This window comes from Callithrix jacchus, chromosome 8 (genome assembly GCF_049354715.1).
Source record: "Callithrix jacchus isolate 240 chromosome 8, calJac240_pri, whole genome shotgun sequence".
NCBI lineage: Eukaryota > Metazoa > Chordata > Mammalia > Primates > Cebidae > Callithrix > Callithrix jacchus.
Window position 1 is genome coordinate 110,904,151 of NC_133509.1, and position 19,206 is coordinate 110,923,356.

Genomic DNA, 19,206 nt, shown 5'->3' on the forward strand with positions numbered 1-19,206 from the left:
TTTTTGGCAATGAATGTTTCTTCAGATTAAAATCTAACAAAGTATTCTCACTGAGAAACAAGTTAACAAAGGATCTTAGAGATAACCTCTAAAGTAATTACAAGGAGGAAACTGATATCCGGGAAGGGCTCTCTGGCTACACAGGTAGTTACCATCAGAGCTAAGATGAGAACACAGCTCTTCTGACATCCAGGCCAGTGCTCTTGCTGTCATAGGCATGCTAACGTGCAGTCCTACCCAATAACATGTTTGATTGACTCTGGGTATTTAAGAAATTTTTGCAATCCGGTTTCAGGGGTACTACTCCCACTTCCAAGTCCTTGCTTTTAACCTGTGGCCATCCAGGCCTTCCCTTCAGCATAGTACTGGGAACTCTGTTGCTTTCAGGGCCGTCAGCCAATCTCCTTTGGACATCAGCCAACCAGTGCCAGGAACCTGGCCAGTGATTTTGACTTGGAGATCTTATATGAAGAGTCAATGAAGATGCAACTTAACTGCCCCTTTAGGCTGGGAACTTGTGGTACATCTCCCTCTGCCAGCCTAGGAGAATGGCTGGCACTCAGTAGTATGTGCTGGAGAAAAACACTTCAGTAATGTCTAATGTGAGAAGGGCATCTGGCTCTGCTTCTTGGCACTTAGGTGATTTTCCTCAGCCCCCTTCTTTGTACCTCAGTGTCCTTTGTTGTTGTATTAGAGATACTACTGCTACTCACTTTGTGGGATTGTTGGGATTTAATAAGATATTGAATATTTGTACTTTTGACTATTACTCAGCTATTTGATGTGTTGGTTTCAGCCTCTCTGTAAACTTCTTGAAGGCAGAGATTATGTATATTGCACTTTCCATAATTCATTGTAAATCATTTATTACACCTGACTCCCTGTGAGCCTGCTTTTTCATCTGTCAAATGGAAACAGTGCAACTTATTTTGTTTCCCACACAAGGTTGTTATGCCCCTCACATTAAGGAAATAACTGTGACGGCCCTCTGTACATTGCAAAGAGCTATAAAAGGGAGACATCAGTATGATTACTACTATTAGCAGTAGTAGTGCTTTGCACTTAATATTGATGTATTTAAACAGAGCTACAAATGTAGACAGTTTCTAACAACCAAATAATTTTACCGTCTCGAAGGAGGAGCCTTGGCGAGTTTTAATAACTGGACGTTGCTTCCGGATGCCAAGCAAGGCAGGTTTAAGAAAGATTCGGAGAGTTTGGAGGATGGCATACAGAATCCAGGAACGATGCTGCGGACCCTTTAAAAATTGGGATGGAGGGGCGGGGCTGTTAGCAGGGACGCGGCTGGGCCAGTCGGTTTCCAGGAAGTGACGTCAGGCGGCCGCGAAGATGGACGATTTGCAGGACTTGGACGAGGAGTGGCGTTGCGGCTTGGCTACCTCCGTGAGGACCCATTCCGGGGTCTTGGGGGCCAGGATTTGGCGGGTGGGGAGGAGCGACCCAGCCGGCCCCGACTTCCCAGAGGGGATTCAGGGCGGCAGGCCTCGCCGGGTGAGGCCCAGGAAGAGGCGGCCTCACCGCCCCGCCCCCGGGCCTCCGTACGCTCAGTCGTTGCTGGCGTGGGGTTTGCTTTCTTTAAAATCCTCAAAAAGCAGAAAACATCCTATCCCTGCTCTGGGACCGTGGGAAATTTCTGAGTCTTTCTCCGTTTTCTAGAACTCCGGTGCGAACTCCCCCAGAACAGATCGATCACAGAGTGATGGGGGCCGGGGTCGCACTCGCTCCCATCCTAGAGTTTTTCCTATGGGGCACTTCATCCCAGAAGTTCCTGCGAAAGCCGCACTGTTTTATGCCTGGAGGGGAGGCAGGCAGGGATGGCCTTTATTCCCCGTAATCCCCGCAGGGAGATAGGAATTACCTCAGTAGTTAAGGAAACCACGACTCGGATTTGTAACGTGAGAGAGTGATTAGGCGCTCAGGTACTGAGGTCAGGTGGAGCATACAGCTGTTGCCTAGGTTAAAAAAAAACCAAACACTAAAAAACTATTTAACCTTTCCGAGCCTTGGTTTCCTTATGCCTAGAATGGAGGTATTAGAGTGAAAAGGAAATGGGACAATACATGGGAAGCTTGTAACTCAGAATGTTACCACGGAAGAGGTCAGAAGAGGTTCGCTGCCGCTGCCTCTGAGGCTGTGGTTTACCCAGCGTTATAGTCAGTAAATACTGGAGCTTGATTCAAGACACAAGTTCAATGTTTATCTTCCTCCTTTGTAACACCCATCAGGCCTTTTTATCTTTAAAATTAGTCAGGATCACACTTACTAAAAGATTGAGCCCCAGAGCAAGTCTTTAGTTTCTGCTGTGAAGTCTCTAAGTGTTTTGAAGGTCACCGGCCTTGCTCATACGTGAATGCTTTTTAGTACCTGGGGATGTGAATGTAGTTATTCATTCATTCAACAAGTATTTATTGAGCCCCTACTGTGTATCAGGCAGTATCCTAGGTGCTGGAGATACAGCAGTGAGTAAAGCAAAGTTCCTGTACTCATGGGCTTATGTAGTGGGAGAAGATGAGAAGAAATGTAGTAGACTACATTTGACATACACGAAAATCAGGCAGTAAAGAAGTTTTTTACTCTATGGATCTATACAAGGTCTTCAAAAAGTTTAAAACCTTGAAATATTTAAAAATCGTTAGAGAAACCACCTGTGAATGGCATTTAGAGAGAAGATCATTGAATTTTTGTTCTAGCACAACCACTGTATGCAGGATGCTAAGGAAAGGTCAACCATGGTGAAAGGGTGGAATTGTCTGCCTTGAGAAGAAAATAAGCTGCTTATTATCAGAAAGATTGTTTCCTTCATCCCTGAAACCTAAATGATTGACACTACAATATGAAGTGTAAACACTGCACCAGAGTTTTTATGAGCTCTTCTGTAACCCCTCTCAACTTATTGGTACAGTCAGTCCTTAGAACATCTTTTTTTTTTTTTTTTTGAGACGGAGTTTTGCTCTTGTTACCCAGACTGGAGTGCAATGGCAGGATCTCGGCTCACCGCAACCTCCGCCTCCTGGGTTCAAGCAATTCTCCTGCCTCAGCCTCCCGAGTAGCTGGGACTACAGGTGCGCATCACCATGCCCAGCTGATTTTTGTATTTTTAGTAGAGACGGGGTTTCACCTTGTTGACCAGGATGGTCTCTATCTCTTGACCTCGTGATCTACCCGCCTCGGCCTCCCAAAGTGCTGGGATTATAGGCGTGAGCCACCGCGCCCGGCCAGACATCTTAAAACAAGTTTCAGCAGGGTATAGTGGAAAGCACTCAGGAAACCCAGGATCTGAAATCAGAAGGCTCTGCTCCTAGGTTTATGTGAGCCACTTCCTCACCTTCCTGGACCTCAGTTTCCTCCTTTGTAAAATGGTATCATTCTCAGTTCCTGTCCCCATTACTGTGAGACTCAAAGGAAGCCACATTAAATGAGATCTAAAAGTGCTTATGTTAATGTTGTTTTTCTAAAGAAAGAAAGCAAAAAAAAAAAAAAGACTCTTCAACACCCAAGAGTCTGACTATATAAAAGTTTTGTTTATATGCTGGGAAGCCTTGGAGTCAGTGTCTCCACGGCCTTCAGAAACACCTGCAAATAGTTCATTTGATGGCTAAGAATTTTGAAGTGCTCTCATTTCCAAAGATAATGTCTCAAAATTCTTGTACTAGATGTTCTTTAATGTCTGTAAAGGCAAATCCAATTACTGTATATCTCAAAGCAAATGCTGTTTTCCAGTTGCCATGGAATTTAGGAATTCTTTCCAAAAGGCTGTTTGATAATGATTTTCATGCCAAGCTGTAGATTTGAAATTAAGCCTTCCTAAAATTCTGCATAGGAATGTGGAGCCTTTACCACCTTCTCTGACCTGTTCTAGAGGAATTTCTAACTGCATTTCTTTGGGTAGAAAATGGATTTTCTTTTGCCATCTCTATAGCTTTTAAAACCCTGTCCAGCCTGGGCAACACAGGGAGACCCCATCTCTACAAAAAAATGAAATAAATGAATTATCCAGATATGGTAGTATGCATCTGTTGTCCCAGCTATCAGGAGGATCACTTGAGCCCAGGAGTTGGATGCTGCAGTGAGCACTCCAGCCTGGGCGACAGAGTCAGACCCTGTCTTAATTTCCTATTTTCCTATGAAATAGAACTGACCTCAGGTGCTTTGTTTTAAGGGGTTTTAGAGGGTTTTCTACAAACATGTCCAAGTGACTCAAATCCCATTCTCCACCACATCATCGTAAATCCAGTCCTTGCTTACTTTCCCAGGATTGTCATCTTTATAGTGGCCTAAATGACATTTGGGTTAGCAGTGCTTTCTGTCTTTCCTTACAGAGGGCCAAGATGGGTCGCCGAGCTCAACAGGAGTCACCTCAGGCCGAGAATCACCTCAATGGCAAGAATTCCTCTTTGACTCTGACTGGAGAGGTAGGTGCAAAAAAAAATTTTTTTTGAAGAAATGCTGTTTAAGAGTTAGTGATTCCTGACTGGGCGTGGTGGTTCTCACCTGTAATCCCAGCACTTTGGGAGGCCGAGGCAGATGGATCACAACATCAGGAGTTCCAGACCAGCCTGACCAACATGGTGAAATCCCATCTCTGCTAAAAATACAGAAATTGTCGGGTGTGGTGGTATGCATCTGTAATCCCAGCTGCTCAGGAGGCTGAGGCAGGATAATCGCTTGAACCCAAGAGGCGGAGGTTGCAGGGAGCCAAGATGGGCCATTGCACTCCAGCCTGGGCAGCAGAGACTCTGTCAAAAAAAGTTAGTGATTTCTTAATGACCAAGGATTTGGTATTCCATATTTCTTCTCTTGAATGCCAACCCTTTCTCCTGTCTTGATTTGGGAATTCCCTTCTTTGGCATTTGTCCTAGTAGCAAGAAATGAAAGAGGAACTTTTTTTCTTTGATGCCAGTCTAGTTTCTGTGCATTTCTTTATATTCTTAACGTAGAACTTTTTATGTTAGCTGAAGCAAGGGACTGGGAAGTTTCAAAATCTGGTAGGATTCTGGGTTTTTATTTCTGCTGAATAAATGCCAGCAAGGCATACTGGTGATGTAAGGTTAGATTACACAATTGGACACATGCTCTCAGTGGTGACCTGCACTTTCTGGAGTCTTCCGATGGGAAGGGGATCATTTACTGGCCTTACTTCCCTGGAAACTTTTCGAATCACCTGGAATTATGGGAAATGATCCAGCTTCGTTGTGGAGGGTGGGTAATTCTGATGAGCCATACTTTTTACTGCCAGGGCACTGCTTTTGGCAGCTTACTCAGAGCCCCTTTTTACCTTCCTTTGTCCATTTGAAAAAACTTTGCAAGAGTCAGCCTCAGGGTCATCCCTTGCCTTAGCTCTTCTCTAACTTCTCCAGGCTGACTTAGCAGTCCTTCCTCTTGCTTTCCGTAGTACCAGTTGTAGAACATATTCCATTATATGTGAATTGTCTTTTCACATGTCTGTCTCCCCCACTGGACAGTGAGTTCCCAGACAGCAGGAAACCTGGCTTCTGGCTTGCTGGCCCATAGTAGGTTTACAACAGATGAAGGGACCCATGCTGAGGAGCCTAATGGGCATCAGGCAGGTGCATGAGCAAATGAGCCGGGTACCTGTCATGGACACACTTTACTTACATATTACATAGGTAGTAATATATTCTTCATTTTCATAGGAAATGCATTCTCCACCATTTTCTTAAGCTTTCCACATGGCCTTCCATTTATCTTTCATTTTCTCACTTTACAAATATGGGTGTGGAGAATCATTACTTTAAGATAGCGTCTGTGCTGGCCTAGAAAAACTAGCGGCTGACCCCTCGGCCTCATTGCCTGGAAGACATTAGGGGAGCGGGTTAGGGCAGGGGTACTGGGAACTGGAGGCTACATGGCCCCTCTAAAGGGACAACCACTATTTAGCCAAAGCTGGTTGATGCTGTAGAGAATACAGGCCCAATACTGCCAGATAGAATTCTTCAAGAGTTGCTGGCAGTCTAAAATTTTATGTGAAAGCAACAAAGTTTTAGAGGTTAGCAACTAATTAAGAAAACTAAATCATCCTATGGACTGGATATTAAATCACCATATGGGTTGGATTTGGCCCAAGGATTGTTAGTTTGTAACTGGCCATGGCGCTTCCATGATACTTATTACACTGTGTTCTAATTGTTTACATGTTTGGTTCTCTCATAAGATGGGAGCATCTGAAAGGCAGAAGTTGTGTCTTATCATGGTACCCTATTATCTATCACAGTGCCTGGCAGAATAGATGTGCAGTTCTTACTGCACAGGATGAGGTGGGGTCAAGTACATAATGTGTGATGTACTTACACATTAGAAGCTGAGTAGAAGTGTTACAGAGGGTGGGAGAGTTGAGGGGGTGGATAGTGGAGCATTGGAGGCACAGTTAGCAGTGGTGATATAAAATAGGAATTTGGTGAAAGAAGATATACCAGATCCAACCCTGGATCTCAGGGAGCTTGAACTGCAGTGTTGTATGTCTTTAAAGAGAAAATGAGAAGCAAATGACTGAGTCGATGGAAGCCGGTTCTTGGGCTGTGGCACTTTATACTGTTCTGCACGGATCTAGGAGGATTCATCCCAATATCAGATCATTCATTCATTTACTCAACAACTATTTATTGAAGGACACAGTAAGTGCCAGGCACTATTTAGCAGGGTTGGCATATTTCAGTGAACAAAAGAGACAAGAATTCTTGCCATAATGGAACTTATATTCTTGTGATTATTGGCAACCAGGAAGACTAATTAAAAGTCTATTTAAGGCCAGGCATAGTGGCTTATGCTTGTAATATCAGTACTTTGGGGAGCTGAGGCAGGAGGATTGTCTGAACCTAGGAGTTTAAGACCAGCCTGGGCAACATAGTGAGACCTGTCTTTGCAAAGAATTTAAAAATTAGCTAGGTGTGGGTGGCATGTGCCTATAGCCCCAGCTACTCAGAAGGCTGAGGCAGGAGAATTGCTTGAACCTGGGAGGTGGAGGTTGCAGTGAGCTGCGATTGCGCCATTATACTCCAGCCTAGGCAACAGGAATGAAACTTCTCAAAACTCCATCTCAAAAGATATATATATATCATATATATATCTTTTGAGATGGAGTTTTGAGAAGGAGTATGTATATATAGACACACACACACACACACACACATATATAAAATATTTTCTAAAAGTCTACTTAATTGTGAAGGAGGTTGTAGCCACCTATGTTGGTTAGGTGAATGAGCCTGTGATGACTTGATTAGGCCTTGAAGCCTTATAGGATCCCTATAGCAATCAGCTCCTGGGCTGGGGTCAGTGGGTCCTGCTTATCTATATCCACTTCCCCTTGGCTCCCACCTGAGAATCATTGCCATAGTCACAGAGTGTGATGAACCCTTGCACAGTTTCAGCCATTCAGTAAAACCTAATTATTTCGAGGTTTACCTTTTTTTACTCTGAGCATTAGCATTTTTCTGGGAGAACATGGTGAAAAGTCATTCTGCCCAACTGTTGCCTCTGAAAGCAAGATGCCAGTCAGGATTCCAGGGTCCCTTTTCTCCCTGGGCTAATTGAGGCTTAAACAGCATGGGCAGCCTCCCACGGGGCCAGATGCTCACTGTGCTGTGTGGGACTTTTGGGCTGTTTCTTTCTAAAATTAGATCCCAAGACTTGTGTGTGTGCCCATTTACATTCCAATTCTATTACTTGATATATTTATTTTTGTTCTCTTGCTGACTATATTCTAGGATGACGATATCCATGTAAACGTAAATGTGGTACCTGGGAACTGTCAGATATGCTGGAGTTACTTTAGACTTAAGTGGAAATTAGTTGAAACACATGGTTATTTTAAAGCAAGGTAGTAGAGTTGGGAGCTCTGGTGAAGGAAGCAGAGAGAACACAGGGCTTCACATCAGCACCCGAGGACTGGGTACTAATTGCCTGGATCGAGAGTAAGTCCACTAATCTCTCTAATCCCCCATTTAATTATCTGTCAAATAGTGATAGTAATACCTCCAGATTGATATGGGGGTAAGTGAGATGGGCATTGAAAAGCACTTTAATAAACTGAAAAGCATTGTGCAAGCATTCATTCAATAAATTAGTGAATAAAGGAGTATTAGGACAGTGCTTTGCTGCTTTTATAAAAGGGCAGCAAAGAAAGAGCATGTGGCCACAGTCTCTTAGAACTGATTTGCAAGTCTTTTCAGAGGCTACTACTCATTTATCCATAGGTTGGCTAGAAGTTATCCAGAGCAGACGGTTTTTTGTTTTTTTGTTTTATTTTGTTTTTTGAGAGACAGTCTCATTCTGTCACCCAGGTTGGAGGAGTGAAGTAGTGAAATCTCAGTTCACTCACTGCCTTCCAGTTGGAAGCGATTCTCCTTCCTCAGCTTCCCGAGTAGCTGGGAAAACTGGTGCCTACCAACTCGCCTGGCTAATTTTTATATTTTTAGTAGAGACAGTGTTTCACCATGTTGGCCAGGCTGGTCTGGAACTCGACCTCTTGATCCACCACCCTTGGCCTCCCAAAGTGCTGGGATTACAGGCATGAGCCACCATGTCTGGCTTTTTTTTTTTTTTTTTTTTTTTTTTGAGGCAGTGTCTTGCTCTGTTTCCCAGGCTGGTGGCATGATCATGGCTCACTGCAGCCTTCAACTCTCGGCTCAAGTGCTCCTCCAGTCACAGTCTCCTGAGTAGCTGGGACCAGAGACATGCACCACCATGCCTGGCTAACTTTTTTTTTTTTAGTAGAGACAAAGTCTTGTTATGTTGCCCAGGCTGGTCTCAAACTCCTGGCCTCAAGCAGTCCTCCCACCTTGGCTTCCCAAAGTGCTGGGATTACAGGTGTGAGCCACTACGCCCATCCTGGAGCAGAGGTTTTGTGCTTTCTAGTTGCAGCAGGTATTTATTATGAATAGTATGTAAAAGCACAGGCCTAGGACTCATACCAGCCTGGGTTGAAATCCTGGCCCTGTCATACATTAGTTTCTATGATACTGAGCAAGTTAATCTTGCTAAGCCTCATTTTCCTGTTGCCGAAACAGGGATAATATTCCATACTTCATAGGATGGCTAGAAAGAAAAAGTGATATAACCCTTAACCCAGTCTAACAAACAAATGCTCAGTATGTTGCCAACCATTATTATTTCTCTAAAACTTGGGTGGTCTTTTTTATTCCACCTTAACTTTCTCTACTGAGGTTGAAAGCTGGCAGCTTTCAGGCTGAATTTGGCCTGTAGTCATGTTTTATTTGATCCATACTGGGTTAAGAATTTTAAAATTCGGTTCACATTTATAAATTAGGAAATGTAATATGGAAATCCAGATTTGGGGCTTCTCTTTAGAATCAGAAGTCCTGGCACAGTGAGAATGAGGGCTTGACATTCCCACATGGCAGCAGTTGCCTGGAGCTGCAGCTGATGGTAGCTTACGTGCACCCATCCTTCTTCAGTTCACTGCTTAGTACTTTGATACACCTGCTCAGATTTACTCACATTTGATCTGTCCAGCTCCCATTTCCATTTGAGTTTAAAACTCCTGTCTTGTAGGTTGGATTGATTTTCAAGCCGCTCCTCTATCTATTAGTATTGAATTTGGCCGCCTGCAACAGAAACAACTCCAGTACTTGAGTGAAACAGGAGCAATTTTTCCTTCACATAGCAATGAGTCCAGTGGTGGGCAGGGCAGAGTGAGTGCCGTCCTAGAGCATCTCCTGTGTTACTCTAGCCCCTTCCAGCTTCCTGCTCTGCTATCTGGAGCTTGTGACTTTTGTTCTCATGGCAGCAAGATGGCTGGTCCTTCTCCTGGGATCAGATATGCATTCTCGGTGGGAAAAGAGGGGATAATGGAAGAGTTCAAGGTGCATGCCAGTAAGAAGGGTGTACCCCTTCTTATCAGGAAAATAGTAGCCAGAGACTTCACTAAGGAGACTTGTAGTTGCATTTCATTGGTCAGAACTGGATCTTACTGTCATACTCTAAGTTTCAAGGGAATTTTTAATGGGCACATTATCACACCGTAGCATCAGGTTTCTTGGTAAGGGAGGTGAGAAGAATGGCTTTTAATAAGCAGTTAAAAAATGACATGTCAATTTAAAACAAGTGGAAGTTATAGAAAAGCCTTATTTTTTGGTAGCCCTGGGCATGAAAAGAAAGAATTATTTTTAGTAGCTTAAAAAAATCTACATTCTAGGCCAGGCGCGGTGGCTCACGCCTGTAATCCAAGCGCTTTGGAGACCAAGGCGGGCAGATCACTCGAGGTTGTAAGTTCAAGACCGGCCTGACCAACACGGTGAAACCCCGTTTATAAAGCAAAAAAATCTACATTCTTCTCCAGTTTTTAATTTGGAGTTGAGTGGAAAAATTGTATGTCCTAAGTTCCAGGATATCTGATTGAGTGGCCTGTGTGGACTCTCTTCTTGATCTTGTCCTTCTTCTGATTGTCACCATAACCACTTAGGACTTGGTGCCAGTAGGATGCCTGTGGTTCAGTCCAGGTAACTAAACTCTTCTTCCTGCTCTGAGAGAAGAGGAAAAGTCTCTTTGTTTGCTTGGTCATTGGATAAATTTCAAATCACTTAACTATCTAATTTTAAAATGTACCAGAAAGATGAACTGTTTGTGTAATTTTACTAGTGTGGAGTAGACTGGAGTTGTGTCTACTTTTTTAGGGTTGTTGTGAAGATCAAATTAGGTAATGCATGTAAAGTACTTAGCACAGTATCCGGCACACAGAACTCTCTCAAGAAATGGTAAGTACTAAGACAGCTGATAACTGTACTTTTTTGGGGCTGGTAGGGGGTGGGGTTCACCTGTTGCAAATCAGGCTTGGATCACCAGAAGTGTGGTTCAGGTTGGAATGATAGATATTGAGGATTTTGCTGGAAGAGAGTTCTATGATGAGTGTTTATGTCTGTGATGTATAACTTTCTCTTTGTGGGGATAGGTCTGAGAGTTAAACTAGATTTCTCTGCCATCACCTTCACCTTCTATTGATTCAAATGATTGTGCTCTTACAGAATTCTTTCAAGGACAGACCCAGATGCTTCCTACCAAAAAGTTACATTCTGCTAAGTTTGGGCAAAAGTGATCTTTGGCAAAACCTCTCCAGGGCTAGCTCATCTTTTGTTTGAGCATTTCTCGCTGGGATCTAGACCTCTTTTTGGCTTAGCTTTCATTTTGCGGATTGTCTAAGTTAATAATCATCATCTTAGCTTACACTGGAACAGTTGCTAGCTATCTGTTAATTACATGCAATGTCCTAGTTGAGCCTCATGGTCCCTCTTGAAGTAGGTGGTCTTATCATCACATTGTGCATGTGAGGACATGGAGACTTTGAGAGTCTGGGTAACTTGTCAGAAGCATTCAGCTGATCTGTGACTCTAGTAGTCTTTCTGACTTACTCAGGTGCCTGACCTCTCCTGCCTGCTACATGGGAAGAAGCACAGACCTCCGAGCAGAGAAGAGGGTTTTGGAGAGGGCAGAGAGACTTAGGATTATTCCCTTGGGGTCCTTTTGGAATAGGAGTAAGTTCTCACTTGGTCATCCTTATTCGTTCAGTGGTCTAGAGAAGTGTTGGAGTGTTGGAGTCACAGCTGTTCCCTTTCTCTCCCCCCATCCCCTTAGTGTTCCTCTGAGGACGCAGAACTGAAAGTTAGCCAGATTCCCTCGCAGGAATCTGAGAAATGCTGCTGGGCTCATGTTCCCAAATTAGGCCAATTTCCTCATCCCCCAGCAGCCTCACTCGGCCGGCCGGAGCTCCCTTGGCACTTTACATTACGTCTCTCACCCTCCGCCTGTCCCCCTACTGGTCTGCCAGCCACCAGTTATTTTCAGCCCAATAGGGTTATCTGCTGACCCTTTTTGGTGACATTTTTCTTCTTTCTCACAAAAATAACTCTCCCGATTGGTCACATTTTCCAGCCTTTCTCTTAGCTGCTCTCCAATCGGCTGGATTGAATGATGCTTCTGATAACGTTGCCGAAGAGGGATGCAGGGAATTTGATATGGAGTTGTTCGTAAGGAATGTGTTTTCCACACTTCATATTTATGTCATGCTTTGCGTGCTTTGGTTTTGAACTCTCCCTTGGGGTGTGCAGATGTGCATCGCTGACCCATCCCTGGGGCCGGCCGCTGTGTGGGAGGGAATGTCATCTCAGGGTAGAGCCTGCAATTGGAAATTAGCATCTTGAGATTCTCCACTAGCACTGGCTCTGGCTTTGTCAAAGGCTCTTCAAGTACCCCAGGAAAACATGCTTTCTTGCTGGCTTCTGTGAGACCCAGAGTGTAAGTTGGTGCTCAAAGAGCACTTTGAGATTCTCCTCCTCACCTATAATGGGGGAGGTAAATGAGAAATATATGTCAAGAGCTTAGCCCAGTGCAGCATAAGTCCTCTGTTGTTTTCATTTTCTATGTAATCCGAGAAGCAGAAAAGATGATCATTTTGTCTTTAACCCCAGCTCTGCCAGTTACTAGGTGTATATCCTGGGTGTGTTACTTAACCACTCTAAGCCAGTTTCCTCATCTCTTGAATGGAGATGATAGTAATACCTATCTCATTGGGTTGTTGGTGGGTTGAATAAAATATACAAAGCTCTTAGGGCAGTGCCCAACACTTGCTAACTATTACTGTCCTTATCTGTTTCACAGGAGAATTAGGATGTATTATCAGTTTATTCTCAATTACAGTTCTATCCATACAGAGATACACATATTTCATAGACTACCAACTGGCCCTTATGGCAAAGAAACATTTGGGTGAGGAATCCTTTTGGCAAGAATTCTTTGCACCACTTGAGACCCATTTTATTTGTCCCTTGTAGTAGCATTTCTGCCTGTGCCATTGGCCAGTTGTTTACCAACACCTTTCCATCAACAAAATGCAACCCTGTGTCTGGAGGTTAACAGTCTTTCCAAAGAATAATCCTTTATTACTGACGGATATCATTTTGTTCTGGGGGCAGATGACTAGAAAATGAGGAGGGCAGGAGTGACCTTGGTGACCCCAGTTGCCTTGGATAAAAGGAAATATTTATTCATTCATTTATGAAACTTGAATGAGAGTGTTCCATGTGCCAGATATTGTGCTTGGAGCTTGAAATACAGTGATTAACCAGACATACTCCCTGCCTTCTAGAACTTTGACCTAGGGGCCTGCGGAGAAGTGTCAGGTGGAGGGGATTATAGAACATATGAAAATACCCACATTGAGCCCATTTTATTCTCAGGGATGTCCAAAAAAGTGGTCCAGAAAGAAATCATATTTGAGCTGAGACTTGAATGATGAGTGGAAATTAGCCAAGAGAAGAGGGGGAAGAATATTCCAGGTAGAGGGATGAGCATGAGCCAAGTTCTGTGGACAAGGCGTGTTGGATTCGTTAGTGGAGCAGTTGACCATTCAGGTGATAGAGGGTGGTTATAGGTGACTTCGTATTTGAAACCAGCCCTTTTGCCTTCCTTGACAAATGTTCCAAGTGTTTGAAAACCAGCCCTTTTGCCTTTTCACAAATGACCCATATGAGATCAATGACTCTGAAATAATTGGTAATGTTATGAGAGCTAAACAGTGAGTTTTCAGTATTTTTAGCCTTGTCTTCATTGCAGCCACTATACGTTTCTCTATGCATTTGTGTTTGCTGGTCAAGAAAATCTCTGAGGTGTATATGAGGATTTCAGATTCTATTGTAAGGTTGGAATTTACTGTGGCTCCTTTCTGAAGTAAATAGATTACTGGTTGTGTTCAGAAGTCTCTTTTTGGTATGTGAAACTTTTCATGGGAATGATAACCTTTGTCGTAATGAGAACTGACTTCTATTTAGGCAAAGTGCCCAGAGACTTGTCAGGATCCATGACTGTCAATAGAATTCTGTTAGAAAATAAAAGTGTGTGTTTGGGGTCGGGGTGGTGGTGGGGGAATTAGAGAAGTGATTTGAGTCACTGTCATCCCACCTGGGCTTCAATAGTTGCCTCACAACTGGCCCCTCCTCTTTTTTTTTTTTTTTTTTTTTTTTTTTTTTTTGAGAAAGAGTCTTGCTCTGTCATACAGGCTGGAGTGCAGTGGCATGATCTCGGCTCACTGCAATGTCTGACCCCCTGGTTCAAGTGATTCTCCTGCCTCAGCCTCCCGAGTAGCTGATATTACAGGCACGTGCCACCATGCCTGGCTGATTTTTGTATTTTTAATAGAGACTGGGTTTCACCATGTTGGCCGGGATGGTCTGGATCTCCTGATCTCATGATCTGCCCACCTCAGCCTCCCAAAGTGCTAGGATTACAGGTGTGAGCCACTGTACCTGGCTGGTCCCTCCTCTTATATTCCCACGGTCCTGCAATTTAGCTAGAGTGGTCTTGTAAAAATGTGTCATCAGTCATTTCACAGTCAGACCCTTTAATGGATACTCATTGCACTTAAGATTTAAAAGAAAAAAAAACCCCAAATCCTTAACTTAACCCTGTGTGATCTGGGTCCTCTCTGCATGGCCAGCCTCATTTCAAACCTGTCAGCTGTTACAGCTCTGCTGGGCTCCTTATCATGCCTCTTTAGTTCCCTACTTCTTATGATGTCTAGTTCCCTAGAGTAATTCCCTGAAACAGTAGTTTCACAGACTAGAATAGAAAGAATCCTTCTCTGCTGTTTCTACCCCTCGTCATTTTTGGGCTGACTACTCTTCTTGTCCTTTGACTTGAGTATCACTCCTTCAAAAAATATTACTCTTTGATTTAAATGAGGTCCCTTTATTATATGCTCTTGTTTCTTTCTTTTTTTTTTTTTCCACATTTTTCCTATCACTTCAATCACAGTTTATAATCATATGTTTGTGTCCTTATTTAGTTCCATCTCCCTGACCAATTGCAAGCTGCAGAAGTGCCTCTTTTGCCCCCGGGAGACTGGCATTTTGCAGGGCCTCAGTAAGCACTGGTTAAATGAATCCTCAGGTGTGAGGAGTGGGGGATGATGTATTCACCCGGCAGGAAATACCCAAGCGGCTTTGATCTGTGGGACTTATGTATATCAGGCTCTGGGCTGGAGCTGGAGATTTGGAAGTTCTTAGCATTTAGGTGGCAAATGGAAGCCCAATTCTCTAAGAGAGAGTTTTAGAGGAAGAGGAGAGGGCTTCTGATGAAAGTGGAGGAACAGACAGAAGCTGAGGAACACTCACACTTAGGAAACACACAGCCAAAAAATAGCTTACCAAAAGAAATTCAGGAGTGATGGCCAGAGAGGAGAGAGAAACCAAGCACCTGTGGTGTCCAGAAGCCAAGATAAGTGAGAGTGTCCTGAAGGAGTGAAGGGTCAGCAGTGTTTGATGATGCCGAGAGGGTCTAGGAAGGCAAGGCCTCAGCACGGTCTATTGGATTTAGCAGTAGGGGTCCCTGCAATTTCAGGGAACAATCAGAGAGGGAGCCATACGCGCCTGGCACAGTACATCCTGAGTGGGTTCTCAGTAAACGTTTATTGAAATAATTCAGTGAATAGGCTACAACATATACTCTAGGGCTTAAGCAATCCTCCTGCCTCAGCCTGCCGAGTAGCTGGAACTATGGGCATGCACCACGAAGCCCAGCTAATTTGTTTTTATTTTTATTTTTTGTACAGACAGAGTCATGCTATGTTGCTCAGGATGGTCTTGAACCCCTGGCCTCAAACAGTCCTCCTACCTTGGCCTCCCAAAGCTCTGGGTTTATAGGCATGAGCCACCGTGCCTGGCTCTGACATCTTTCTCTTTATTTTCTTTCCTCTCTCTTATTGAGCTTCCTCTGTTTTCCCTGGATCTCTTTTTGTTTGTCCTTTTAACCAGTGATAACAAAGAACTCCAACCCCCATACTCCATTTCGCTTTGCCTGTTCATTTATGTGTGTGTGTGTGTATTTTTTTTTTTTTTGTACAGACATGATCTCACTGTGTTGCCCAGGCTGGTCTCAAACTCCCGGCCTTAAGCGATTCTACCACCCCAGACTCCCAAAGTGTTGGGATTACGGGCATGAGCTATCATGCCTGGCACATTTATGTATTTTTTTATTTACATTTTATAAGTAGAATTTTATTCATTCATTCACTTATTTATCCTACATTTAATATACACTTTCCGATACAAAAATGAACAAGAAAACTTCATGTTCTAGTTGAGGAACCATACACCTAGACAAAAAAATTATAATTCTGAAGTAGTATCTGAGAACGGGAACCCAGCGGGAGCACCTCACCCTCCCTGGGAGTTAGGGAAGCGTTTCTAAAAGAGGCAGCTCTTAAAGTGGGTTGACATGAATGAGTAGGAATTTGCTAATGAGCAAGGAGGGCAAAAAGCCATTTCTGGCAGCCTGCAAAGCCTGTTCTAAGGCATGCCATTGCACAGGGGCCTGAGGTTTTTAAGGCACAGTAAGACCATTTCATGTATTGGGAACACAGGCCTGGCATTCTAAGTGGAGAAATCAGAGTTTATTTTCTATGTTGTAGGAGCCCACAAAGATTTTAAAGCAGAGAATGACATTACCAACTTTGTTTTCTAGGGAAGATGAAGCTGGCAGCTACGTTGGAGGATAGAGTGGGAGAGCTAGTTGGCAGGGAGATCACTAGGAGGCAGTTGGAGCACTCCTTCTGAGAGCTGATGGAGGCATCAACCAAGGCAGCGTTCCCAAACTTCAGGCATTTCCCCATCGTTTTTACAGTTACATTTTTACAGTTATAATACATACCACTCACATTAACTTTTCTCTTTAAATCAACTTTCCTTTTATACTTAAATGCATTTATTTTTAGAAAGAAACTTTTTCAATGAAATTATCATTTGTGATATTTTTATTTTTCTTAGTATACATAACTGGCAATAAAGGTTCATCTGTTTTCCTTTTCCAGGCATCTCACTAGTGGCATATGCGCCTTACTTTGGGAAACAATAAACAAAAACCTGGCAGAGGGGGGTACAGAGAAGAGGTCAGTTACAAGAGACCTGTTTGAGGACGTGGTAACAGATTGGCTGTTGGAAGTGGGAGAGAAGGAGAGTCTGGAGTTGAGCCCACGTGTGGCTGAAAAGACTGTATGGATAATGACATTTTTGAGACTGAGAATTTAAGAGTCTCAGCAGTTGGGGAGCAGGAAGGGATAATTATTTCACTTTGGGACAGGTTGAATTTGAGTTGCCTTCAGGATTTTCAAAGAGGTCTGCCAAGATGAAAATTTGGTATGGAGCTTAAGAGAATGTTGGAAACTAGTGATAACAGATGTGGGAGTCATCAGCATATATTCTGGGGTCTCCATGAAGAACCTATCGCATGAACTCCCAATTCCTTTTTTGACATACAGACCCTTTAGGATCTCCAAGTGCAAACACATTTTCAGTAGAGAAGCAGTCTGATTGGGTTTGCATTTTAGAAAGAGCACTTTGGCAACGATTGCGCAGGGATAGGTCCAGGTTTTGTGAGTCCTGAAGCTTATGCAGTTTGGAGGCCTTCTTTAAGAAAAACAGTTCAAAATTATAGATTCAAAATCAGGTATGAAAGCAAATGCTTATAATTGGAAAAGAAATCATAGCTGAGTTACTGGAGTCTTTGATATTCAGATGCCTTTCTTCAGAGATCTTATTAGACAATTTACCAAAAATACTTACATAGAAATGCCTCCTGATTGAAACCTAGTTTCCCCTCACTGTCGAGAACTCTCTGTAACTCCCAGGGGCCCATGCAGGTATGGAATATAGATTTGAGGCAGGTGAGACTGGAAGCAGGGAGACCAGGTAGGACCCTGCTGAGGGAAGGCAGAATATGCATTTGTTAACCCTTAAATTGCATGGTTGTGCAGTTTTCTCCAACACCCCTATGCAGGCTGGGTCTTGACCCAGTGGAAGCAGGTGGTTGGCTCGATCTAGGCTTTAGGGGGTGTCTTAGTCTGTTTTATGCTGCTCTAACAGAATACCACAGAGTAGATAATTTATGAAGAAGCTGGGAAGTCCAAGATTAATGTGCTGACCTCTGGTGAGGGCCTCTGGTGAGGACCTTTGGTGAGAGCCTTTTTGCTGAGTAATCCCATGGCACAAGGTGGAAGGACAAGAGGGCATATGAGAGAGAGAGAGGCGAAAAGGAGCTGAACTTGTCCTTCTATAATGGACTCACTCTAGTGATAATGACATTAATCCATTCATGAGGGCAGAAGTTCTCATGGCTTAACTACCTCTTACAGGTCCCACATCTTGGCCAGGCATGGTGGCTCACATCCCCAGCACTTTGGGAGGCTGATGCGTTCAGATCTCCTGAGGTCAGGAGTTATAGACCAGCCTGGCCACTGTGGTAAAACTCCATCTCTACTAAAAATACAAAATTAGCTGGGCGTGGTGGTACATGCCTGTAATCCCAGCTATTTGGGAGGCTGAGGCAGGAGATTAACTTGAACCTGGGAGGTGGAGGTTGCAGTGAGCCAAGATCATGCCATTGTACTCCAGCCTGGGCAACAAGGGCAAAACTCCATCTCAAAAAAAGTGTATATATATTTCATATCTTAATACTGTTACAATGGCAATTAAATTTCAACCCGAGTTTTGAAGGGGACATTCTTTTTTTTTTTTGAGATGGAGTTTTGCTCTTGTTACCCAGGCTGGAGTGCAATGGCGCGATCCGGCTCACCGCAACGTTCACCTCCTGGGTTCAGGCAATTCTCCTGCCTCAGCCTCCCGAGTAGCTGGGATTACAGGCACACGCCACCATGCCCAGCTAATTTTTAAAATATTTTTAGTAGAGGCGGGGTTTCACCATGTTGACCAGGATGGTCTCGATCTCTTGACCTCGTGATCCACCCACCTCGGCCTCCCAAAGTGCTGGGATTACAGGCTTGAGCCACCATGCCCGGCCTTGAAGGGGACATTCTAGCCAAAGCAAGGGGAAGTGTGGTAAGAGACAAGGTGGTGTGGCATGATGTCATAGACCTTGGGAAAGAGCCAGGTTGATAGGGAAAGAAGTGACACCAAGAAGGAAGTTGTTAGATAAGAAGGGAAGGAGGGGACTGGATATTTCAGAGCTGGAGCAGTTCCAGTTTTGACTGGAGTTTAAAAAACTAGCATGGCCACTGGCATTTAAAGGGTCTGGGAACCACGAGGCTAAACATTAGAATTGTTCATATGAACACTGACTGCTTAAAATAATGAGAACAGTTGTGGAGAGGAGCCAAATGCCCAAATTTTTGGTCAGTGTGTGCTCAGGGGATTGTTAGTGACAGGA

The 19,206-nt window shown here is 43.8% G+C and overlaps 1 protein-coding gene across 5 annotated transcripts in view; it reads left to right on the forward strand.

Annotated features, from left to right (window-relative positions):
* The first annotated feature begins 1,333 nt into the window (after positions 1-1,333).
* Positions 1,334-19,206, forward strand: part of IFT43 (intraflagellar transport 43) — a 101,045-nt gene continuing 83,172 nt past the window's right edge. For 2 of the 5 annotated variants that reach the window (XM_035261114.3, XM_054240224.2), the window contains exons 1-2: positions 1,334-1,512; positions 4,341-4,433. In XM_035261114.3, coding sequence (XP_035117005.1) covers positions 1,351-1,512; positions 4,341-4,433 — 255 coding nt within the window. In that variant the 5' untranslated portion in view covers positions 1,334-1,350. Of the gene's footprint in view, positions 1,685-4,340; positions 4,434-19,206 lie in introns of all 5 variants that reach the window. The other 3 variants (XM_002754129.7, XM_035261116.3, XM_009006366.5) reach the window with 2 other exon arrangements.